The 23393-nt window shown below is 40.2% G+C and overlaps 2 protein-coding genes across 5 annotated transcripts in view; both read left to right on the top strand.

The window, feature by feature from the left end:
- Window positions 1-2128: 2128 nt before the first annotated feature.
- Window positions 2129-4284, top strand: LOC306761310 (oligodendrocyte-myelin glycoprotein-like; the record flags this gene model as incomplete). The annotated part of the gene is made up of 2 exons (XM_079247435.1): window positions 2129-2136; window positions 2892-4284. The coding sequence occupies 2 exons, from the start codon at window positions 2129-2131 to the stop codon at window positions 4282-4284; spliced, it is 1401 nt and encodes a 466-aa protein (XP_079103561.1).
- An 11046-nt stretch (window positions 4285-15330) lies between these two features.
- msi2b (musashi RNA-binding protein 2b) overlaps window positions 15331-23393 on the top strand; it is a 248250-nt gene continuing 240187 nt past the window's right edge. For all 4 annotated transcript variants that reach the window (XM_079247851.1, XM_079247850.1, XM_079247849.1 and 1 more), the window contains exons 1-4: window positions 15331-15468; window positions 15800-15840; window positions 16131-16212; window positions 16901-16985. In XM_079247851.1, the coding sequence (XP_079103977.1) occupies window positions 15407-15468; window positions 15800-15840; window positions 16131-16212; window positions 16901-16985 (270 nt within the window). In that variant the 5' untranslated portion in view covers window positions 15331-15406. The remainder of the gene's footprint in view (window positions 15469-15799; window positions 15841-16130; window positions 16213-16900; window positions 16986-23393) is intronic.

The following is a 23393-nucleotide window of genomic DNA, read 5'->3' as shown; positions in this document are numbered from 1 at the left end:
GAGGGAAGATTAGTGAGGATGGACAAACAGGAGAGGAGAAGAAGAAAGAAGAGACGCCAAACACAGAAGAGGCACCGGCTGCCGTTGAAAGTTCACCCCCATCAAAGCCACAAGAAGAGGCTGGCGATTCCCAGCCCACTGCAGCTGCTGCAGCCTCCTCCTCTGAGGTCACAGAGGAACCGAAGGATGTGCCTTAGAGCTTCACATGTTAAAGTAGAAAATTTCCTTTTCAGCTACTTTCACCTCCATGTGGTTTTATAACTTCAAACCTGTAAATATAGCTTCAGTATTTTTCAGCCGCTTTGAATGTCCTGTTAATCAAACACCCCTGTTGGTTCTTAAACCTGTCAAACTGCGCACTTTCTGTAGCTTTTCTGATTAAAAATATGCTTCCCAAACGTACTGATTTAACATTTGTCTCTTTTGAAAATCAGAACATCCTCACATTGTAATTTTCTTGTGTGGAAATCTATTTATTTGTTACTTTTCCTCTTTTCGCTTTAACAAGGAATGATGTCAGACAAGTTGTACTTATCCCTTTAGTGCCGTTAACCATTAGCTTGTCTAATGTGTGCATGTTGGTGTGGGTAGTGGAGGAAAGAGAAAGAATAAGAGATCTGCTTGATTAGCAAGCAGAGAATGTGCCTTTTCCAGGCAGCACCACACAACTCGGAAAGAACGCTCTCTTTCACCTCAGCCAGATCCCACAAAGCCAAACAAAAAACCTTTTCAAAAAGCTAATATGAGCTTGTTTCCGCTGTCATGTGCATATATTTGTTCATCGGCCTACTTGTGACATCATGACGGATGTGCACCTCTCATTAAAAAGACTAAATAGTTTGTTATTTGCAGAGTCCACAGTTTGAACAGGGAATGCAAAAACGCTGCACCAGAGTTGCTCTGTACAAGCATAGCAGCACATGCAGATTAAACCGATATCAATGAACTAAAGAAACGTATTTGGGGGGGGTACCCAGTTGATATTTGGAAACATAGCTCCAACTGACAGCAAATTGCATCATATACTGAGTGACAGTGGAGGTGAAGCTGTGACAGTGAGGGTTGCTGGAAGGATCAGGGACAGGATGCATGAAATTCAGTCTTCGTGCAACCAGCTACTAGAGGCATACAGGCAGGCAAGAATAGCAATTAAAAAGAGATGTGGATGAGATGAAATACATGCAAAAGAGCTAAAAACTAATAAAATAGAACCCATGAATGAAAATCTCAGACTCAGCAGATTTATTTGCATGTATCAGGAAAATGATGCAGCATTATTAAGTTTGAATTTGTCACAGCGTACAAGCATACACCCCTATTAACTGAACCTTGGGACCTGACTGGGATGTAGAAGTGCAGCAATGCAGTGCAAAATGGAGAGTAGCTTTTATTGCTGATGACAGGTGGGATGCTGCAGAGGAGGAGACTCCTCTGCAATAAACCTTGAAGCTTTTTTTGTGGCAACCTCTACATTTACACGGGAAAATAACAGCCAATTACAGCCCTTCATCCTGCCGTACAGTTATTCTTTGGAAAGGATGACACAGTTGATAACCGATAACAGTTTATGTTACTCTGAACGCACAACCAGTTAATCTGAACACAACAATCGTTATAACAAGAAATGTGGCGCTAAATCCGAAAAGCTGTCTGATTTAAAAGGGTCTCAGGAATTTCCCCATGTGGAGTTCTTGTATGCAGAGACCCGTCCATTATGTGCTTCATTTCTCCTTCCCCCTTTCCAATAGTCACCCTCCCTTTACACACCACCCCTCCCCTTTCACTTCCACTGCACACAGTAAATCCAGACTCTGCAGTGCCCGATCGCTCCAATGCAAAAGATCCATAAGAGGCATTAGTAAACTCTCAGCTTTCAAGGAGGACAAAAGGACTGAACTACAAGCCGGTGAGGGGAGGCAAAACACCTGCACTGGACAGGAGAGCAAAGGGTCAAGTTCTAATAACGATATAGGAGGCAAACAATCATAGATAAAGAAAAAAATTCAACTTCAGCAGAGCACCAGCTGGTCCTGAACTTGAAAGCAGGAGAAGGAGAGGGAAGCGGTGCTGGACAGCAAAAAAAAAAAAAAAAAAAAAAAAGCAGAGAAAAAGTGACTGGAATGATAAGATGAGAAGGTGAGTTACTGACACATTTAAAGACTCTTTTTTTTTAAAACACACATTCAGCCACACCCTGGCTCTTAAACACTGCAGTTTAGGTAGCGCAAAGCTCCTTGTAGTGTCTTTTGCCTGCCTTTGGACCAGCTGATGCATGAGTTCTCTGTGGAGTCATTAATAAAAAGCCATCTATTGAGCTAGTTTTCCTCCTCTGAGAGCACGGGACTGACTACACTGACAACCGCTGATGACTGAACACAAACTGATGCCAAGCAAAAACGACTGCAGGGATTTCTCTTCCTTGCTGATGAACGATGCTCTTCAATAGACTTGAAATATCATCTCACAGTCCGGGTCAAATGTTAATCGGTTATGGAAAAGGACACATTTCAATACTCATGTAATGGTGCATGCAAAAGGACATTGATACAGTAAGAGAGCTAGCGTGGCGTGTAACATTGATGTGTGTGCACCTGCAAATAATGAAGTGATGCGCAGCAAACATTAAGCCAACTGCACGCTGATGTATGAAATGCACACACACACACACACACACACATTGCAGATATATATGTAGAATATGTGTGAGAGAAAGAGTCTTGCAGGCAGAGAGCTGTACATTTAATGTGTGTGTCCTGTGCTCCATGTTGAAGCACAGTGCAGGCACAGCTCTACTTAAACACTGTGTCTCCAGGTTCTGAAGAGCATGTGCTGTGTACACTAATATTCTCGTCCCCTTGACTTTTTTTCTTCTTCTTTTTTTTTGTCAGTAGGCATGCGCTGCTGAAGCTTTTTCTCAATGAGGCCCTTCTGGAGCTTGTGTTCGTGTTGTGTTTGGTCTCGAGTGTCCTAGCCGTGTGTCCCTCCGTGTGCTACTGCAGCCGCAGCCATAGAGAGGTAGACTGCTCCTGGAAGGGTCTCAGGGAGCTGCCGGATGGCTTGCAGCACAACCTACGTTCCCTCAACTTATCCCACAACCGATTTCACAACCTCGACTGCAAGCTTACGCCGTACACCCACCTCCGCATTCTTGATGTGTCTCACAACAGGCTCAGCTGGCTACCCAAAGAGTTGCCTCGCTCCCTTTGGCAGCTCCATGCTGCCTTCAACCGTATGCAGCTGCTGGACAAAAACGATACGGCCTACCAGTGGAATCTGAGAATACTCGACCTCTCAAATAACAAGCTGGAGAGGGCCATCTTTATCAATAACACTCTGATCAATCTGGGCAGACTCAACCTCAGCCACAATCACTTCTGGACTTTGCCCACTAACCTGCCAACACACTTGGAGACCATTGACTTGTCCCATAACCTGCTTAGGAAGGTCCTTCAAGGCTCTTTAGACAGACTCTCTGTGCTAAGTCACTTCTACCTCCATGCAAACCGCTTTTCCTCGCTACCCTTTGGAGTGTTGGACAAGTTGACGTCACTTCGAATCATCACTTTAGGCAACAACCCATGGGCCTGCCACCTTTATGCCGACATCAACTATTTACTCTTGTGGAGTCAGCGAACTTCTGCACGGGTTCTTGGGTGCCCGTGCCATACCGAGGCTGTCTGCGGAGGCGTGCGTCCCAGCAGGACTGGAGGGTGGCACTTTGCCTCCTACAACTTGCCCCCTCTAGCTGCCAGTGTTTCCCTGCCTCCTGAAGGCAGCATCACCGGGTGGTGGTATCTTTCTGTTTCAGCTCCACAAAGCACAACTCACACCTCGAGGGAGACCTCAAACACACAAGACCACACCTTCACAACCACTCCCATCACCGTTTCCAGCCTAACCACAAGCCCCCACCTAACAATTAATCCCCTGCTTGCAACTTCCAGCCCAGCCACCATAAATCAACTCATCTCTGGCACAAAGGAAACGTCCCCTTCTGACTCTCTCCACACCACAGACTCATCCTATTTCGCTGACAAAAGTCTCATTACAGAAACGTCCAAGGCTAGTGGCATGGTGCTGGCCACAGATCGATTCTTTACAACAGAGAGCCCTTCCATCCAAACAAAGAAGGCAACCACTCTTCGCACCAGGAGCGTGAGAAGGCAGAATAAGCCGCTTCCAGGTGGCATCAGCAGCGGTGGCTCCACTCACACTACGTGCTGCTTTCTACTGTTTCTACATAACTTGGGGCTGCTTTCGCTGGCAGTGCCTCAGGTCCTCTGAAAGACAAATGAAAAATCACTAACAGCTGACAATTCATAGCACAAAAACCGGTGTATCATTGGAAAGCCATTACATCGAAGCAACAGGGTTTCCAAAAAAGTTTAGCATCTGTTTCTAATGTAAGTAAAAACAGAATACGGTGGTTCATAAAATGAGTTTGTACCTACATTTAAGCTGATTCAGTAGAGCGACATGTCTTAAAGTTAGCTGGGATGAGGGAATGATCATCTCTGTTATATCAGAACCTCTTTTTGCGACACTTGTGGAACTAAGAAGTCCAATTGCTGCATTTTTTTTAAAAACAGCTCCTGACTGCGGGGTAGCCGGTAAAGTGCCTGGACTATTTTACAACAGAGCTGTTGTCATTTGTGCAGCACTTGTCTCACCCTGCTTTGCAAAACAAACCAGGTGTCTCCTGAAAAGAACACTGTATAGGTGTCGGAACATTTTGTCCAGAATTGATGGGGCAGTCACAGAGTGACTGTGTAAGGCACTCAGACCGTGCTCAAACACTCCTAGCATTGCGATGGGAAGTGTTTGATATGTGTGTTCAGAATTTGATTCATCACACCACAGGACAGGTTTGTATTTTTTCAGTCTACTCAGAAAGAGCGAAGGTCGCTCTTATCCTGTTGCTTTTCAGCAGAGTAGAGTTTTAAATAGTTTTAATGTGAGCAGCCGATAATGACCTTCTGAAAACACTTCCTCAAGAGGACCTGAAGATCGCAGCCATTCAGGCTCACATCTCCTGCACAAAGAGGATGGTTCCCCCCACATTTTTGCAGTTTTTACATAGACATCACTCATTACAGTTTGTCTGCATGGTCTCTCAGAGGTAAACTCTCTGTCTGGTACACTCAGCCTCCCTGCAATGCTCTTTATATTCAGCATCCCAACAGCATGCCAACTTTTTTGGAAACAAGGACTGAGGCTGAAAGCGCTCATCAGCATGAAAAGCTAATTAGATCATTCTTGCTATCCTGCATTGTGTATGATGTCACTTTGATCATATTGTGACGCATCTTTTCTAATGAGATTTTATTTACAACTCTCCGCTTGAATGTGAGTGACTAAATAAAACAAAAACAAAACAACGTTGTAATGAAAGCAGCTAAGCACTTGATGGCACTATACATTCAGCTAACAGTTTGTTATGTAACTGAGTGTCCAGTTTTTGACTGTAGCTCGACCTTACAGAGCTCATCAAGGTGCTTTTCATGGATTTATTATGGATCTTATGTTTGATTTTCCAATTTTCCAAACTACTTTCTTGCATTGTATTCATTTTTTTTTTTATTCTACTACATTTTCTAAAAAAAAAAAAAAAAATTAAAAAAAAAAAATCACCCTAAAACAGATGAAAATTTTAGATGTAGTCTTTTGGTAGAAGTTTATTGATGCTTTTCTGTTTGTTTCTTGAAAACGTTGACTAGATGAGAACTTTTTTTAGGCACAGGAGGTAAAAACTGGTAATGACGTGCACGTAACAGGAAACCAACTGCGTGTCTGGAGCACAGAAGGCAAAAAATGGACAAAGCTGCATCACTATATTTAACAAACTCAGAGCCCAGAGTGCTGCTTCTGTATTTTGATCACATCTCAGACTTAAGTGTCCTTCATGAATCAGTGACGCTTGTGAAAATTATCTGCATGGTGACTGAACGTTCAAAGAATGTTAACTTACTCGTGTTTTGCTGCAGAGCATTAAAGCACAGACAATTTTCAGCTTAAAAAATACATGTTATATAGTGATATTCACATGATGATTGCACTAAACCAAAAAAAAAAAAAAATGCACCAACCAGCAATTTTTCATACATTTTTGCACATTTGCATTAAAAACCGAAAGTTGCCAAAATAATAGCACATGCATCATATTGCTCAATTTGCTAGACAAATGCCAGAAAATATGTTTGTTGTTGGTTACCTCTGCAAAAATTAATCCTGCAAAGTTGAAATAAAATGTGAACATTTAAAAACTCTGAATATTGTTGAATTTTTACCTCAAGATTTCTTTTTTTTATGTATCCTTGTAGTATTTTCTTTAAATGCAAAGTGCTTCAACTTCATAGACCCTGTCCTGCAGGCTAACAGTAGCATGAAAGGACTAGAGATAAATGCAGATTTACATCATGAAAGAGAGACCGGTCCAGAGGTGCACATCTCTGCTTCACTGCGTTGAGGAGAAGTGACAAACTCTCAGGTGCAGGAACACCCGCAATGTTGAAAAAAGGAATCCTCCTGGCTGTGAATGACACAGAGAGGTGTGAGCCTGGAAAGCCTGTGACCCTGTGGTTTACCCTGTAACAACAATATGCTGTTAAAGTCACAAGTCCCACACTGAATGATAAACAGCTGTTAAATATGCAAGGTCTTTTTTTTTTTTTCCATACTACCTGGAATCATTACTGCAACACGTTCCTTTGTGTGAACAGGAAATTGACTCAGAAAATGGAGTACAATGACTCAGCAAAAAGTCATTTATAATTCATAAGAACAAAAAGAAATGATATAATTCTTAATAAGAAGAATGGCTGAACATCAGTCTGCACAATGGGCTTCAATCAGCTTATTTTAACTAAAAATCAAACGGGAGTCAAATTGAGTCTTTGTATTAAAAGTTCAGACAGAAAGAAACTCGTTCTGAGATTCAAAGAGAGTTAAATTGGTTTTCATTTCCAGTCTCAGTTCCCTTGTTTCAGACTTCATTTATTTATTTATCTTTTTTTAATTTTGTTTGTTCTGTTTCTAATCTCACACAACACTGTCTGTACTTCTGCCAGCATCCAGTCAGACAGTTTTAACATCCAAGACCCAAGTTAGGGGGGAAAAAAAAGGAAGGTGAAGTGTGACTGATTTTAACTTTTTAATTGACATGGCATGATGGCATTTCTGTGCAATAGAGGTAAATACTTGGACCACTCTGCCCCAAAGTTTATGTTGAATGGAGGAGGAACTCATCTTCCGAAGGCATTTTATTTCCAAAAAGATTTCTTGCCTTTCTACTTCTTTTTGCAGATTTAAAAAAGAAAATAAGAGAGACGGAAAGAGAGAGAGAGAGAGAGAGAGAGATACCCTCATGACCACTTATGAGTCAATCGCTTCATATTTTGGGAAATTCTCACCATGCCTTCCTGTAAAATGTTTCCAATTCTGTGGGTCTCATGCTGTCTTATCTGTACTGCTCTTTTGAGATATCCAGAGATTTTTTTGATGATGTGTAGGCTGGCTCCTGCCAAGGCCGTGGCAAAACCCTAAGCTTACACCCTCTCAAGGTACAGTCCATAGGGGATTTTGTGGTGCGTTAAGGATCATTATCCTGTTGAGAAAACCATCTACTTTTCTTCTCCTGCATCATCTACAAAGGCTGTTATGTTTGCTTTTAGAATTTACTGGTATTTAACTAAATCTATTCCTCTTTCTACCAGTGAAACGTTTCCTGAAGCATTGACTGCTACACGAAAACAAAACCTGATCAGTCCACCTCCTCGCTGCGGTAAATGTTGTGTTTCTCTGTCCTTTCTACTACCTGATGAGGGGTGTGCAGACTGCTAAAGGGTGCTGACATGTGAACTGGGGGAGCTGGGGATAAGCCCAGCAACCCTCCGACTGAAGGACGAGCGCTTCACCTCCAGAGCTAAATCCTTTCATGAAACTCAGTGCCTTGATTCCTTCAAACATGTCGTTGCACATCAAAGTGAAAAACATCAATTTAAACCACTTCAGTTTCCAGGACTTGTTTCAAAAAGTGCATTTGGCTTGTTTTGCTTTTCATTTCTAAACTTCTTAAGCAGAATTTCAGGGTGAGGATACCATCTTTCCTCTGATGACTCATCCATGAAGGTCAGATTTGTCCAGGTGTGGCTACGCGGTAGAACAGAAAACATATGTTCAGATTTTTTTTGTTGTTTTTTTTTGTTAAATACTTCAGACGCAGTGAAGCACGGCTTTTGATTTGCCTTACTTTCATGGTTTTCCAAAGCCCAGTTTCATTGCTATATTTCAACCACTGGTCTTCATTTCAAGCATCGACCAAAGTTTGATACTTTAGTCACAGTGATGCCCAAAATTTGTCCCTCTTTCCTTCTTTTAAACCAAAACCGACTGTTAACATTTATGCTCTTCATCTTCTCCTCTCCTAATCAATGAGATTAAGTGACATTTCTAGAAGACGTGCCCAAACATCTGTGTACCACACACTATATCTGTTTTTATCTGTCTGCCTCCGTTCAGCTGTGGAACTTTAAAACATTTCTTTCTCTGTGTACTTTAGGTGCCAGTGAGCTGGCCTGCAAGCCAATTATTTTCTCTGTAGACAGCACAAAGTAATGTCAGATTTCTCCTCTGGCTTCTCCTAATAACTGACAAGGTGTAGAGGGCGAGCATCATTTACTGCTGCCATGCCTCCCCTCTTCATCTCACCACCCGAGCTTGTTTTGAGTGAGTTTCCCACTTTCTTCCAGCCACATTCAATAAGACTCACCCTTGATTTACTTCTTTGTACTGCCCTCTTGTGTTCTCATACATTTCATTTCCCCTTCAGCTGCATGCATCACCTGAGACAGGAAGACTTTAAGAACACATAATGTATTACTTTTACAGTTGTGCACTTAAAGTTTTACTTTCTTTATTTTTGTAGCTAAAGATGCAAAGCTGACTTGTCACCCTAGTTGTCCCGCACCTGCACATTTTTTAGAGTATTAACACGGGGAGAAAAGGGGAGTTCATGAAACAGCACGTCATTGTAGTTTAGAGTTCTCTGCAGTCTGATGAATAAAGTATTTATCTATCTATCTAGAATGGACCCAGTCCTCACCTAAGGAAGGAAAAGTCACTCTAATCGCTGATTCTTGTGTATGTTTGGCTTTGCACACAACACAACAGTACAAGAAACTTGGATGTTTGAACAACATATGCAAACATACACATAAATAGAGTGACAGGCTACATATAATCTGTTATATTTATAGTCTAAGTGCCCTCTTGTGGTGACAGACATTTATCATTAAACATTACAATTAGGCACGATCCTTATGGGGACTGTGCTCTTGATTCTGAATGAGACTATTCTTATGGACTTCATGACAAAATTACTTCATGACATGTCTTTTTGGACTGTTTAACCTAATTATGAAACACTATTTTCACATGCACTTCAGTGCCGGGACGTGGCAAGCAGAAGCTTAAACCCAGTGTCATCATCTCCAAAACAGTAATGTCCACCCAGGCATGGCTTGCAATGTTGTCTTCTAATGTTTGAATGTTTCCTTTACGTGTCACTGTGGTTGTTGCAAAACACCAAATGAAGCTAACAGAAATGCTTACGACCTATTCATATCAAGGAGAAGTGAGGGATGAGGGAAGAAAACCATAACAACTATCACAAATAACCTGAAGCCTACAGATCTATTGTTCACCTCTTGTAACTTATTATCGCCAAACACCATCAGACAAGTGCTATTGTGCTACACACATGCAGACACACAGAGTGACTTACCTTGACAAGGCCACAGCAGCCTGTTTATAGCTGAAACAATGGCGCCAATTTCGATCTCCTTAGAGCCAGGGTCACTTTATCAATTGTAGCCCAGAATTAGGCTGGTACCCAACCAAAGGACGCTCACACGCTGCAGATAAACTTTATCTGATCAACCTAATCTGTATTGACAGCTCTGGTCTATATGCCAAAACTCAATATCGCTTTGAGCCAAGAGCAATGTTTTTCCAGTCGAGGTACTGATTAGCTGAAAAGCAAAATGTGTAAGAATCTGGAAGAAATAACAAGCCGTATTTCCCAGCTAGAAAGACTGATGAGACGGGCAAAATTCAACCCTGCAGCATAGCGGGAGGAAAGCTGTGGATGTGGTATCTCCCGCTCTCATCTCAATGGCACAGACAAGGCAAGGTCATTGTTAAGGTCAGTGGTTGCAGAGTAGGATGTGGTTGGCAACCGAGAGAATATATGGTGGCAGCCAGTTAGGGGAAAAAGAGAGTGAAAGTGAGGCAAAAGGGAACAAGACAGTTTAAAAACAAAGAATAAGCCAGAAAAACACTACTTAGCTGGCTGCACATAGAGGTTTGCTTACCATTCGTAGCCTCTGCGAGATGTTTAAAAATGTCTCAGGCAGCGGATATGCACTTATATAAACAAACTCCGACAGTGTCCTTTAGGCTAGCAAATCCTAAGCTCATTGTGTGTCAGCTGGAAACAATAAATGCAGTTTAGTAAATGCGCTGTAATATTTTGGGGAGGCACAAACTTATAAAATAATGACGAAGTGGGAAAAAAACAAACCTCAACAAATATAAAATCCAACTTACCTGTGTAACCTGGTTTAATATTTGCTTCTTTTTTTTTTTAAAATTGAGAAACGAGATGGACAACTTTCCACTGTCAACATGCAGGTGGATCTCCTGTACAGGTGATAGGATGGCTCCTCGCTTTGCTTTAAAGCCGTTCATCTTCGTCTGTGATGCACAGCTCTCTCTGGAGTCATACAAACAGCAACCAGAACATTCCAGGGAGCTGCAGGGGCATGAGCTTATCTCCCAGCCCAGTGGAGCAGGTAAATGATGTCGTCATCATCCACTTGTGTAGGAGCCTGATTGGGCTAAAAGAGCCCTGCATGCAAGTATGAGCCGCTGAGGTCAGAAATGCAGATTTTATTTATTTATTTTCTTTCTCAGTCTGCACTATTGAAAGAGAAATTATATAAGCAATTCAGGAAAAGCTCGACTGGATCTTCTGTTCATGCATACTTTAAAGGGCTAAGAGTGTTTTTGTTTTACTTCAAGGAACAATCTGCGGTCCTTTGGGGTTCCACGGACTAATTTGTGGTACCTTGAGGTGCTTTTGAGCACTTAGTACAAATGAATACTGTATGTTCAGGAATCTTCAAGCACAATTAGTAAGTATTGAGGAGCCTTTAGCATAGATATTTCAAAGTGGATATTATCATTTCATTCTCTCATAATGTGGATGTCTGAATATCACAGTGGCCAATCTACCTGGGATGCCAGCGCATAGCCTCTGGCACAGTTTAATTAACTCATCTGTGCCGTTGCAGAAGCTATAATGGGGGAGGGAAGTCACTCATCATAAGAACATCCTTCCTACTGATCTTACTTCAGACAGTCTCTCTATGTGGTAACAAAGATACACGTTTGCAGTAATCCTCACCAATCACGATCAGTTGACAGGGTTTAAACACAACCACCCTTGAGGAAATGTACAAATCAATGAAGAGAGTAAAAAAATGTTGTTTGTTGGATTCATCACTCGTCGATCCCGAATGGCCGACTCCTAAAAAATACGCCATCCTATTTCAGGCTGGATCAAAGAGCAGGTAGCCTGAAGTTTGGTGGTTGGCTAATTCTTGAAATAGGCCTGTCAATTATGTATGTTAGAGTCTGGCCCTGTCCATGCAGCTTGAGAGGCACTTTAGCTCAGCACAGAAGAAGCAAAAAAGGCAAGGACACTAGAGGGAGACAATTTGTTCACATCTGCAGCCTTCTCCACAGCTTTCTCTTGGCTTCCGATTTTCACTGTAACAAGCTCTCATGAGAAAAGCAGCAACTGCTCGATCTACAGTGATCAGATATTGTTCACGTTATCCAAAAAACTAACTTCTGCAATAGCTCTGTGTCATTCTGATGGCTTCCTTCAAACATCCACAGAAGTAATAAAAGGTATTTACAGTGAGCTCTGCTTGAGAAACAGAGTCTCATATGGGCATGCTGATATGCATTTGATGCAAAATCCCCCTTGGACTTCAAGTTTCATTTTGTATGTACACATCAGCATTAGACACTATTTATCACTGACATTAATGCATCCAAACATTTGGCGATTAAATGGGAAATGCCTGTTTTCCTGGCAGGTCGCATGTGAGGATTTGCTGAAAAAGAGGGGTACACACGATGTGAGAACAATTTCTTCAAGGTCAGGAGCAGATTGTGAGGGTGAAAAGGAAAATATTGCAACAGGAAACAGGATGCTTCTTCTCAAAACAGCATCTCACAGCACCGCCAGTGAGTCTGTTGCTTCTCTCACTTTCTTTTTCCTCCTCAGCTCTTTCACACATTAACATCTTTCTCCAGTCCTCAAATTCTTCCGTTTTTCTGCAGTGACTGAGTTAGCAAAAGAGGTTTCTTGCATGCTGAATTTCATTCATTTTCATTCAGAAATCGACCATCTTTCACAGCTGAAATCCGGCTATAGCTACACAAGAACACTCTGCATTTTCTTGAATATTCTGATTAAGCATGCAGGGTAAAAAAAAAAAAAAAAAAAATGTTTTTCTTAAAAAATGTATTCAACCAACTCATCAAAAGCTTGTCAAGTAATGGTGGCAGAACTGTGTGTTCAATATAATTTTAAACAAAAAAATGATTAATTAATCTTTTTTTTTTTCCACAAAATAAATTAAAATAAAAGCCTGTTCATATTATTTCAGTACCAAATTGCACCACCGTGCATGGCTGTCAGACTGAAGTAGTAAAAAGGAGGAGAAACCTTTCACCAGCCTGTAGTGCCTGTGCAGATTAATGAGGAGCATTGCTTTATTTAAACATTACATGCAACTTCCTTCAGCCAGCGTTAAAAACAAACTGGAAGCTTAAGTAATATCATTATCCAATAAGTATACAACATTTTGGCAGAAATACATGACAGTGGTGTCAGTCTCAGATTGTACACAGAAGACGGCCCATCTGCTTTGGCATCAGGTGGTTTTTGGTTTCAAATCTGGCTCCTAACCCTCGGTAAGAAACTGTAAAACGTCACGCTTGCTGAGCCCTTTCAGTCACATTTAACTTGGTTGCCTTCATGGTATGACAACAGAGAATAGAAAGGTAATAATAGCAATATTCCCAAAAACAGAATAATTCACAACCCTACAGTGAACCCTAACCTCGTGTTTTTTTTGTTTTTTTTGTTTTGCTTTTTTATTTTGAGCATAAAACCGAGGTTGCTCTTCATGTGTTAAATCCACGGTGATTTTTTTGCACACCTTGTGATGGGCTTTAAAACCCTTTTATTCCCCAGTTTATTCAGCATCAGTTTATAGCCTCCTCCACTTCTTTGTCTCTGTGCAGCTGCATGAGCGCGTTTGATTTCTTGTATTCACATTTTTAGGTATATGCCGTGAGATCCCACCTCTCATCTGGCAACGGCAATGTAATCATAAATGTATCACAAAATGGCTTGGGACGGAACAACAGTGCAAAGACTGTATAATGAGTAATAGTCTTTCACATGAGGTGTCATATTTCCATTTTCTTTGATGCTCCCATGCTAGAAGGAATTACCAGCACTTGCCTCTGTAGCTTTGTTTCAGAGCCACAGACATCTGCAGTATGGAGAGTCCCATAACTAATGACAGACTTTTAGCCGCATAACTGACAAAAGTGTTGTTATTTGGGCTTTATCTCAGTCATTGTTTCATAAACATGCTGCCTGGACAGATAAGAAATTCCCCCTGGTAGAACCCTCAACAGTCACCACAGACAGGCCCATTCAAAGAACTGACACTGACTGTGAATAATAAAAAAGGATCACAAGTCACATTTCGCACAGAGAGCTTACAACGTCTGCTCGTGTTACAGTTAATGAAAACTGCACTTTTAGAATATTTGTTGCTTGACTTTTCTTGTGTGCATGATAAAAAAAATGAGGAAAAAGAAACATGGGGGCGCGATGCAGGATTTAAGCTGACTTAAAAATGTGATTTTTTTTGTGGTCTATTAATAACATGCTCTGAAATTAATGTAGATCATAAAAATTTCTCCTACTTCCCATGTCCTGCACGTTCATTCATTCTTAATATCTTACCCCAGCTTCTTCTTCCTCAAGGTTATTAGAGGGCAGAGGCAGCTTATCTACACATACATTGTGCAGAGGGCAGGGATGACAGCTCATTATAGGTCATCTACACGGAAAGATCCATAATTATGCCAGTGTAGGTAAGGAAACCATACTTTATTGATCCGCATGGGGATTTTCTTCTTCCTTTTTAGAGGGGGTCTATAATAATGTATATAGCAGTTAAAGGTGAGACCTCAGGGTCAGATGAAGTGATTCACTATCTTATTCTGGGGCACTGAAACACTGATTTTATGGGTGTTAGGACTTTCTTTATTAATCTTTTAATGTATTTAAAAAAATCTTTGACTGATCTCGGCTGCATTTGAACATTTTTATTGTGTGTCAAATGTTTAAATAATTCAACATGTGCGTTAACATTTCTAGGAAAAAGTGGAGCCTGAAAGTATAGATGCTGTTTAAAGCTATAATGCACTAATGAACAAAACTAAATACTTCTCTTTGGTAAAAATACGCGTCTCTCATGTGATATCACTGGCTACCTGTATGAAAGTAAAAAAAGCAGTGATTGTGGGGTAAAACAAACAGTAATTGTTTTTATTCAGTTGTTAGTATTCAATTATCATTCAATTATAAACAAGATGGAAGTTTACTGGTGCTGCAAAATACCTGTTTTTACACTTTGCTTCACACAGTATGGAGCTCTCAGTTGCATTAAAGTCTGATTATTTTTCAATAAACACTTCAGAGGCATAAAAATGGAGATTATCTAAAAAACTAACAAGAAAAAAACAAGAATTGCCCCACTTTTCTTCGAGTCTTTCTTAGGGACTATATTGCACCGCGGAAGAGTAAGAATTAATTGTAAATAATGGAAAATAGTTGGCTGGTGCTTTTGAAAGGCTCAGTTTTCAACTGTATACGAAGCTGTAAACAATATTAATTAAAAACAACATTGCTCGTGGTATGTGTCCACTGATTTAGAAGAGCAATAAGCCACTGGCACCTCTCGTGGCTTATTGCTTAATTAAATGACAAATCGGAGGATTGGTTTGCAGATTGCCTGAATTGACGTCAATTGGATTGGTTAGGTGACAGAGCCAGGCTCCGCCCCCTGTGGGCCAAGGTAGAGCGTGCTGAGAGAGGGAGGAGGGAGCAGGGGGCTGAGCTGATCCCACGTGTGACGCTTTCATTCCCGGCTCAGTAATATTCTCATAGCGGGGCTTTGCATATCTCCTGCCCTATCTGTGTGTGTCTGTCACTGTTACTGTAGTCCCAGCCTATAGTTTTGGAATAGATATGGAAGGAGACGGGAGTCAAGCCACATCCGGAAGCCTAAATGATTCACAACATGACCCGGGGTAAGAATCTTTTCTAAATTTAAACCTAAGGTACGAATTTTTTTTCATGTTACAACATCTTGGAGAGGACTTCGACTGCCGTGCTGGATTCGTCCTCACAGTACGCACTTAAACCGTGCACGGGTTTGTTTCCAGATGCAGTTTTGAAAAGACCACAGCTTTGTAGCGAGAGTGGCCTCCCCCTTTTTTACGGAGATAGAGTGTAATTACTAAACGCGAATGTGTTTTCCTAGTCTTCCTTTATCCTTTAAGGTCGCTTTTAGAAGTAGTTAGTCGTCAAAATGGCCGAACTGACATCTGGACTCACTTCTGTTGTGTTTTCCCCTTACAGTAAAATGTTTATCGGTGGCCTCAGCTGGCAAACCTCACCAGGTGAGACTGTTATTCTCTTTTACACCGTGTCCAATATTTCTTGTTGTTTTGTCGCTGTGACTGAGTGCTCGTTAGCGGCTGGCGGCGTATGTGCGAATGTGCACTGTGCAGTAGTGTACTGTATGGGATATCTGACTAGTGTGTGCGCACGATGTTATTTTTGATCTCCGTCCATCTGAAGTCCTCTATTCGACCCCTGTGCGCATCGCGGGGTGTTTTTGAAATGCAGTGACAACAGCATGCCCATATGTTTCTGTCAAATGACCCGACATATTTTCCTCTGTTCACAGACAGCCTTAGAGACTATTTTAGTAAATTCGGAGAAATAAGAGAATGTATGGTGATGAGAGACCCCACGACAAAACGCTCAAGGTAAATACAGGGCTTTTCTACTTTTCCTTCCCAGTGCACATGACGATATCGCCCACTTTGACCGTGTTTAGTGTTAATCCAGCGTGTGTATGTGTGTTTTGTGTGTCCGCGCGCCCATGTGTTCGTGTGTGTCCCTGGGTGCGCGCGCCTGCGTGTGGTTTCACAGCAAGCCAGATAAGCTTAAATGCTCGCTGCTGTAAAGCTGCGGCCGAATGCAATTTGACATTGACTTTGTGACTGCACCACAATGTTGGTGTAGCGTCGTTTCACACAGTTACATACCAAATAATGATCAGCACTGTCCTCTGTGTCGGTTTCAAATCTGCTACAGGACGTCCACAATCTGGATTGGGATATATTTACAAAAAAATAATGTAACAGTAGTAAGGTCATGGGAATATTATGCCCGTTATTACTCCACATTATTGCTAAAAGTTTAAATACACACACACACACACACACACACACACACACACACACACACACACACACACACATATATATATATATATATATATATATATATATATATATATATATATATATATATATATTTGTGTGTGTGTGTGTGTGTGTGTGTGTGTGTGTGTGTTTGACCTAATCTTCATTTGTGAGAGTGATAGTTTGTCACTTTTGTTTTTTGTATTTTAACATTGTTTTGATTTTCATCTTTGTGTCTGTTTTGCAGAGGATTTGGATTTGTTACGTTTACAGATGCTGCCAGTGTAGATAAAGTCTTAGCTCAACAGCACCATGAATTAGACTCAAAGACGGTAAGTTCATTTTATCTACACTTATATAAGTGTCTGCTCCACGTTGTTTTTTTGCTCTGTGACTTTACGCCGCCTGGGGCCTCATGGGCATGCACCTATGAGGTGAACAGGCTGTGTCGATCAAAGCCAGGTACATGGGCTAAATGTGTGAAATCCCCCCCCCCCCCCTCTTTCCCTTTCCCTTTCTACCCTAACACAAGCCAAGCAATAAAACACAACTCCAGGGTGAATATTATATGTGCTCACTTTTACTTCACTGCTTGAGTGGGGCTGACACGCCCCCTTCTTTGCTGCAGCCACATGTGGAGTGTGCACATATCTCATGTGGACACAGAAGGGCGTGCTGTCTCAGGACTGCTGCCTTTCTACTTTTTTTGACCCAGCAGATATTATACTGTATCACCTCTGATGTGCTGATGAGGCAAGTGTGGAAAAATAGGTTTGAAAGAATGCAGTCCTACCCGTTCCCCTCCAAAAGATCTTGCTATTATAACAAAAAAAGTTCTTTGCAATGAAACTACTTAGCTTTTTTTCTTTTTTTGTAAATAGTCTTTGTGTCTTTCAAACTAACTATTTACTAGAAGGAAAGATTACTTGAACAATTTAAATATTGTAACCCTCCATCAAAAAATTGAGTTGTGTTGACAAAGTTGTCAGTGGATGAATATTTAAAGAGTCGTCCTTTTTTTGAGAGATGTTTCTAGTAATGGATTAGATAAGATTCACCTGACATTATATCTGTCAGAGATGTTTCCTTCTTGATATCCAGATACGCCAGCTTGGCTTATGTGATGGCACCGTCCACGTTCAGGGAATACGTTGTGTCTGTTATCTTGGCCAAAGTCAACTGTTCATCAAAGGGCATTTTTTGAGGATTTTAAGAGATAAATAGCTCAGACTTCCGGTGGCAGTGTGTGATGTGCAGAATTTAAAACCTACAACTTTGTGTATAAATATTGCAAGTAATGCAACTTCATGATTTGTTTTCCTTTATAATGTTTCCAAGCCTGTGATGGACTGACGACCTGTCCAGGGTGTACCCTGCCTCTCGCCTGATAGTTGCTGGGATAGGCTCCAGCTTCCCTGCAATGCTTAATTGGACTTAAGCGGTGTATAGAATGAATGAATGAACGTTCACAGCTCAGTGGTGATAGGCGCAGAGTTAGAAAGCCTGGTTTTTGTTGTACATAAGACATAATATTACTTGAAGTATGGTGGCTGTTGTTTTTGTTCTTATATTACAGAGCTATGACCTTTCTGGCTAGTCTAAAAAGCAGCTCGCTGTTGGAGGCTATACTTCTCTGCAGGGGCTTACGGGTTTTAATTTTTCTGCTGGTCTAAAATGGAGTCATTTAAAAAACAAACAAAAAAAAAAGAAAGCATGCATACCTGTATAAAATTACAGATAATAGCAAATGCAATACATCGTAAGGGGAAATGGCTTCCATAAAATACTCCCAGTTACTTCTCTGAGGAAGGTTAGTCGCTCCCAGTCTCCGACTCTAGGTGTGTTTTAGTGTTCCTGCGTAGATGCATTTTATTTGTTATGTCCTCAGCCCTATCAGCTCTATTACTGTGTTATGGGAATGAAGGTGATAAGGACGTACCGTAGCTTCAATTTCTGCTGTGAATATAGAGTGAAGGCAAGGTGAAATGACCAATAAGTAAATCTGACAGTATTACAAAACTCGCAAGCATCTACAGAGAGGAATCCATACGAGCACATTAGGGGGGCTGCTTGAAGGGGGTAACGGTTCAAACACACTTTGAATCTAGAGCAGTTTGATAACTTCAGATTTGACATTTTGAATGAACAGCTTTGTGACAGTTTGACAGCATATATACTTACAGCAAAGGTCGGGGGGGAGAGGGGGGTGTGTGTGAGGGAGGGTTGCACATGAAAATATTCTTACACCTGAGAGGCGGCCTGCACAGCTCCAGTCTGGCGTTGATGTTTGATAAATAGAGCAGTTGATGCTTCGTTGCCTTCTCCTGAGAAGCTTGGTGAAGGAGGCAACAGGAAACAGTTAAATCCCTCATATTGTTTTAATTAGTCTACTAAGATATTCATTGGATTACATTGATGATCTGCTAATACCACACTCCCAAAGCAGGGTTGCTCTCTATGTCAGAGGTTTTTTTTTTATTGCGGAATTATTTTTGCATTAAGAAGAAAGATGAATATTTTTCAATTTTTAAAAAAAAAAATTATAGCCAGCAGACATATATGTCATTATCTAAATGTTGGTGGCCTTTGTTTAATATTATAGTGCCGTGGCGTATTAGTAATGTAAATGATCATTTATGACAGTGGAACGCTTACTGTACCCTACACTTACTATAAAAAGAGGTTCAGCGAGGTTTTACACTTACTCATAGGAACTCAGTCTTATTATATCTTGCTTATTGTAGGCTTGAGGCCACATTTGGCAGACTTATGTCTCATATTTCAGATTTGCCAGTACCTGAGAACTGAACAGTGACATTTTAAGGTCTGACATCAAACCATCATTGCTTATAAATGCAAAGCCACAGCAAAGTTTCATCTTAACCTAACTGCCAGTCACTCACTCATGAAGCTGGTTTTAAACCATGTCCTTATTTATTGCAGCTCTCTCTGTCAGGGTTTTCCTGATTTAAAATAAAATGGGGCTGATTTTTGACATATTGGGGTTGTTTGTTTCCCCTTTAATAGCCAATAGAGCGCTGACATTAAACAGGAAGAAAGGCCTGGCCAGACTTGATCAGGCAGTGCTGTGTTTACATGAACACTATCTTAAACGCTTAAGTCACCAGGATCCAGGAATAGTACATAATGACCATAAGACAATTATTTTAGACAGTGACTTTTAACAATCTATGGCCTAGATTTACTATGGCTTCGCGCCTGGCACAAATTCTGTTTTGGTGTTAATTTGTTACTGTCTCTATTTAATTATAAAGTGCAGTGGTAATTAAGTGCCTCAAAGGCACACAGTGACAAAGGGACACAGTGATCTTTGGGCCTCTTCCTGTTGCAGATGTATTTTTGAAAGCTTACCTTTAACATCTCAAAATTTGTGGATGGGATTATTTTAATTAGTCACAGAGTAATTTACTAAGCTCTGTGCCTTTGCAAATCACTGTCAATGGTATAATTATTTAAAGGCAGAAAAACAAAACAAAAAAAATTAATCAATGTCGCACAATGGCTGTGGATTTTCTGTAGAGGAGTACAGATGTTGTACAATAAAAATTGGCAAGAGTCGTGTAAAGATGACCTGAACTCTCTAAACTAAAAGGACTCAACCAACATCTAGTTGTTCCGTTCTTCACTTTACTTATGTTAGCTAGTTTTGTATTATTCAAAGGCCCACAATACCTATTTCTGGCGTGTCATTCGCATTTTCCGAGGTGTTGAGATAATAATAATAATAATAATAATAATAATAATAATAATAATAATAATAATAATAAAAACAAACATATTTAGTGGTTCTTTTTCTGAAGGTGTATTTGCAATACAGACTTAACCCAGGTTTAATAAATAATAAGATGTGGTCTACTAAAGCTGATGCAGAAAATTATATTTCCTGGCTGTTAAATGCAGTTATGTCCTGTGATGGACTGGTGACATGTCAGGGTGTACCTTGCCTCTCACCCAATGATTGCTGGGATCGGCTCCAGCTTCCCTGCGACCCTTAATCGGACTAAGCGGTGAAGAATATGGATGGATGGGTGGATGGATAAATGCAGTTATTCATCCATCATCATAAAAATGAGACTTGCATATACAAGTCAGCTGTTTACATTGGCTTCCTTACCATTTGTCACTGGGCCGTATCTGCTCTGCTGTTGTGTACCTTAACATTTACACTATCAAGATACAGTAGCATAAGGATCTGTCATATCTCTTATAAAGTTGCACTGCAGCAATGGAAAAGATGAGCCAAGCCCAGAAATATAAATAGTTCTTGATGTGTTTGCAGATGTTGGTTTGATACTAGTTTCCCTCTTTTGCAGTGCTTGAATACATCTTTATTAGTTTCTCTGTCCATATTAACCTTGAGAGAAGTGAATGCCTATAGGTGGCATGACAGGGAATGAGTTGAGTCCAAGTAGTCGAACAGTGTAAGTGACTTTGCTTTTTAAAGTGATTATTAATATTGTCATCTTTAACACTAGATCAGTTAGGGTTGCACAATGTGCAGTATCTTTGAAGAGTGCTTGGACAGCAGTAAATGGTCGACCTTTTTCTCAGCAGACATTTTGATTTGGACAGACGCAGGTGTATTAGTAATGGCTGCATTCCACTTAGAGGACGTTCTGCTTTTGTGTGCGTACCAGCATGCCTATGTGCAGAAATGGAATGCAGCCCTCATTGCTTTGCCCCATCTTATCTCTATATACTGAAGTGTAATTTTGCACATTATAAGCAATATCCTCATTGCAAAATTAAATAATTGTATTACATGTAGCATATTTTCATGATGACATGCAGTCCCACAATCACTGTACTTTTTCTATTCTAATAGCCACACACAAAGATAACTCAACAACTAATATGGCCACATTCTTACTGAATTATCTGAACATAATTTTGATATAGATATAAATAAATGCCAGTTAACCAGTTTTGTATAACAAAAGGAATATGAAATAAAGAAAGTAGACTTAACATTCGTTGTCACCATAAGTTGTTCCTTTTTTGTGAATTTGAATGTGTTGCTCAAACAGGAGAAATTGAGACATCTAGCTTAATGTTCATTGTTTATAGGACATGAATTAATCAGTGGAAGATGGTTCTGCTGCATAAGAAAAATGATTTGGGGTGTTTACTGTTTCTGCTTTACTGTTACTGAAAATGCTGTTACCAAAAAACATAAGTCCTGGGGCTAGAAAGCGAAAACCAAAACAGTTGTTTAAACAGTTCTTAATGTTATCAAGAAGTTTCAGTGTCATGAAATTTTAAAGATGTCTCCAGGATGTAGTGGGAAGGAAAAAAAAAGTCACGGAGAGGAGTTTGTGAAGGTTTAAATTGTGGAAGAATCTGAAGACCAACACAGCAGCCTTTTGAAGGAAAGGCACAAATAAAATGTGATGGTTGTAAAGGAACATTTAATTACAGTTATTTCCTTTAGATAAAATAAACTTATTTCAGTTTGTGCTCAGGAGCTGAAATGAAGCCTAAATAGAAAATTACACTCCGGCTGTAAAACATGGTGGGGGTCATATCATGGGGTGGGGCTGCTTTGCTGTCTCTAGTGCAAGTGGTGATTAGATTTGTAACAAGGGAATGATTGAATCAAAATATTACCAAGATATGTTTGGATGATATAAGTAACCCCAGAAATAAGAGTTTCAGCAGGATAAAGACTCAAACCACATATGAAAAGATGGAAAAAAAGAAGTGAACGCTTTGTAACTGACTAGCAATAAGCTATGACCTAAAACTCCCTAAAACTTATTCAGAAGTGAACGAGTGGAAAATGCTGCCAGCCAGGCACAAGAGATATGTAAAATGTTGCCTTGCTAACTAAATGTTTGTGTCACAAATGTGCCACTAAGTATGCCAGGGGTTCATAGTCAGTTGAGACTATTTCACTACTTGTATAAATGTCTTTTTTCTTTTGTTTGGTAAAAAAACAAATGAAAAAGGGAACTATTCAGATAGTTTAGAAAAGAATTCATATGCAGATATTTGGAACTATAAAGGTGAAAGGAACCAGGTGGCAATAATTCTGACCATCAGTGTTGTCAAAAAGCAAACTATCTATTATATCAAAGATATACAGCATATCTTTGATATCCTAATCCATACAAGTACAAATTCTGTACTTGTATGGATTGGCATTTAAGTATAATTTTCCTTCAGTTGAGGTTAAAAGAGCCACAGAATCAATGATACTTTCATCAAAATACCAGGATAAGCAGAGATAGCAGATGGGCACATCATCACAGTTTACTTCTTCTCTCCTTTTTTTTTTTTAATACTGCGTGCTCTGCTTTTTTTTTTTGTCCGGTTATGAAAACACTCAGACAAGGATGAATGTGAATGAGACATATGGAGAGAGATAGCCTGGGGGTTTCAAAACACACATGCTGGTAATTCAGAACATATTTACCATTTTTCATGATGTTTCATTCAGTTTAGAAATGTCCAACTCATAACATCTGCTCACAAAGATGTTTCAAGGCAGGCTGGCACAAACAAGGGCCATCATCACACATAACTTAGCATTTCAGAAGAAACTGTTGAAGAATTGTGCAAGGAAGTACTCTGATTGCTGGTTGGTATATATTTTTTATGTAGAGTTGAAATGAACCATTTATCTGAGCGAGATTAATCTTGAGCAGTTATATATTAATGCATACATGCTTTTCCAATCTTAAATCATTACAAGCTGTAAAGCCTGGCGCCGTTTAGGA

This window comes from Telmatherina bonti (assembly GCF_933228915.1).
Source record: "Telmatherina bonti genome assembly, chromosome: 10".
In the NCBI taxonomy this organism is placed as follows: Eukaryota; Metazoa; Chordata; class Actinopteri; order Atheriniformes; family Telmatherinidae; genus Telmatherina; species Telmatherina bonti.
The sequence above is the reverse complement of the archived record's forward strand: the minus strand, read 5'-3'. Positions and strand labels throughout refer to the sequence as shown.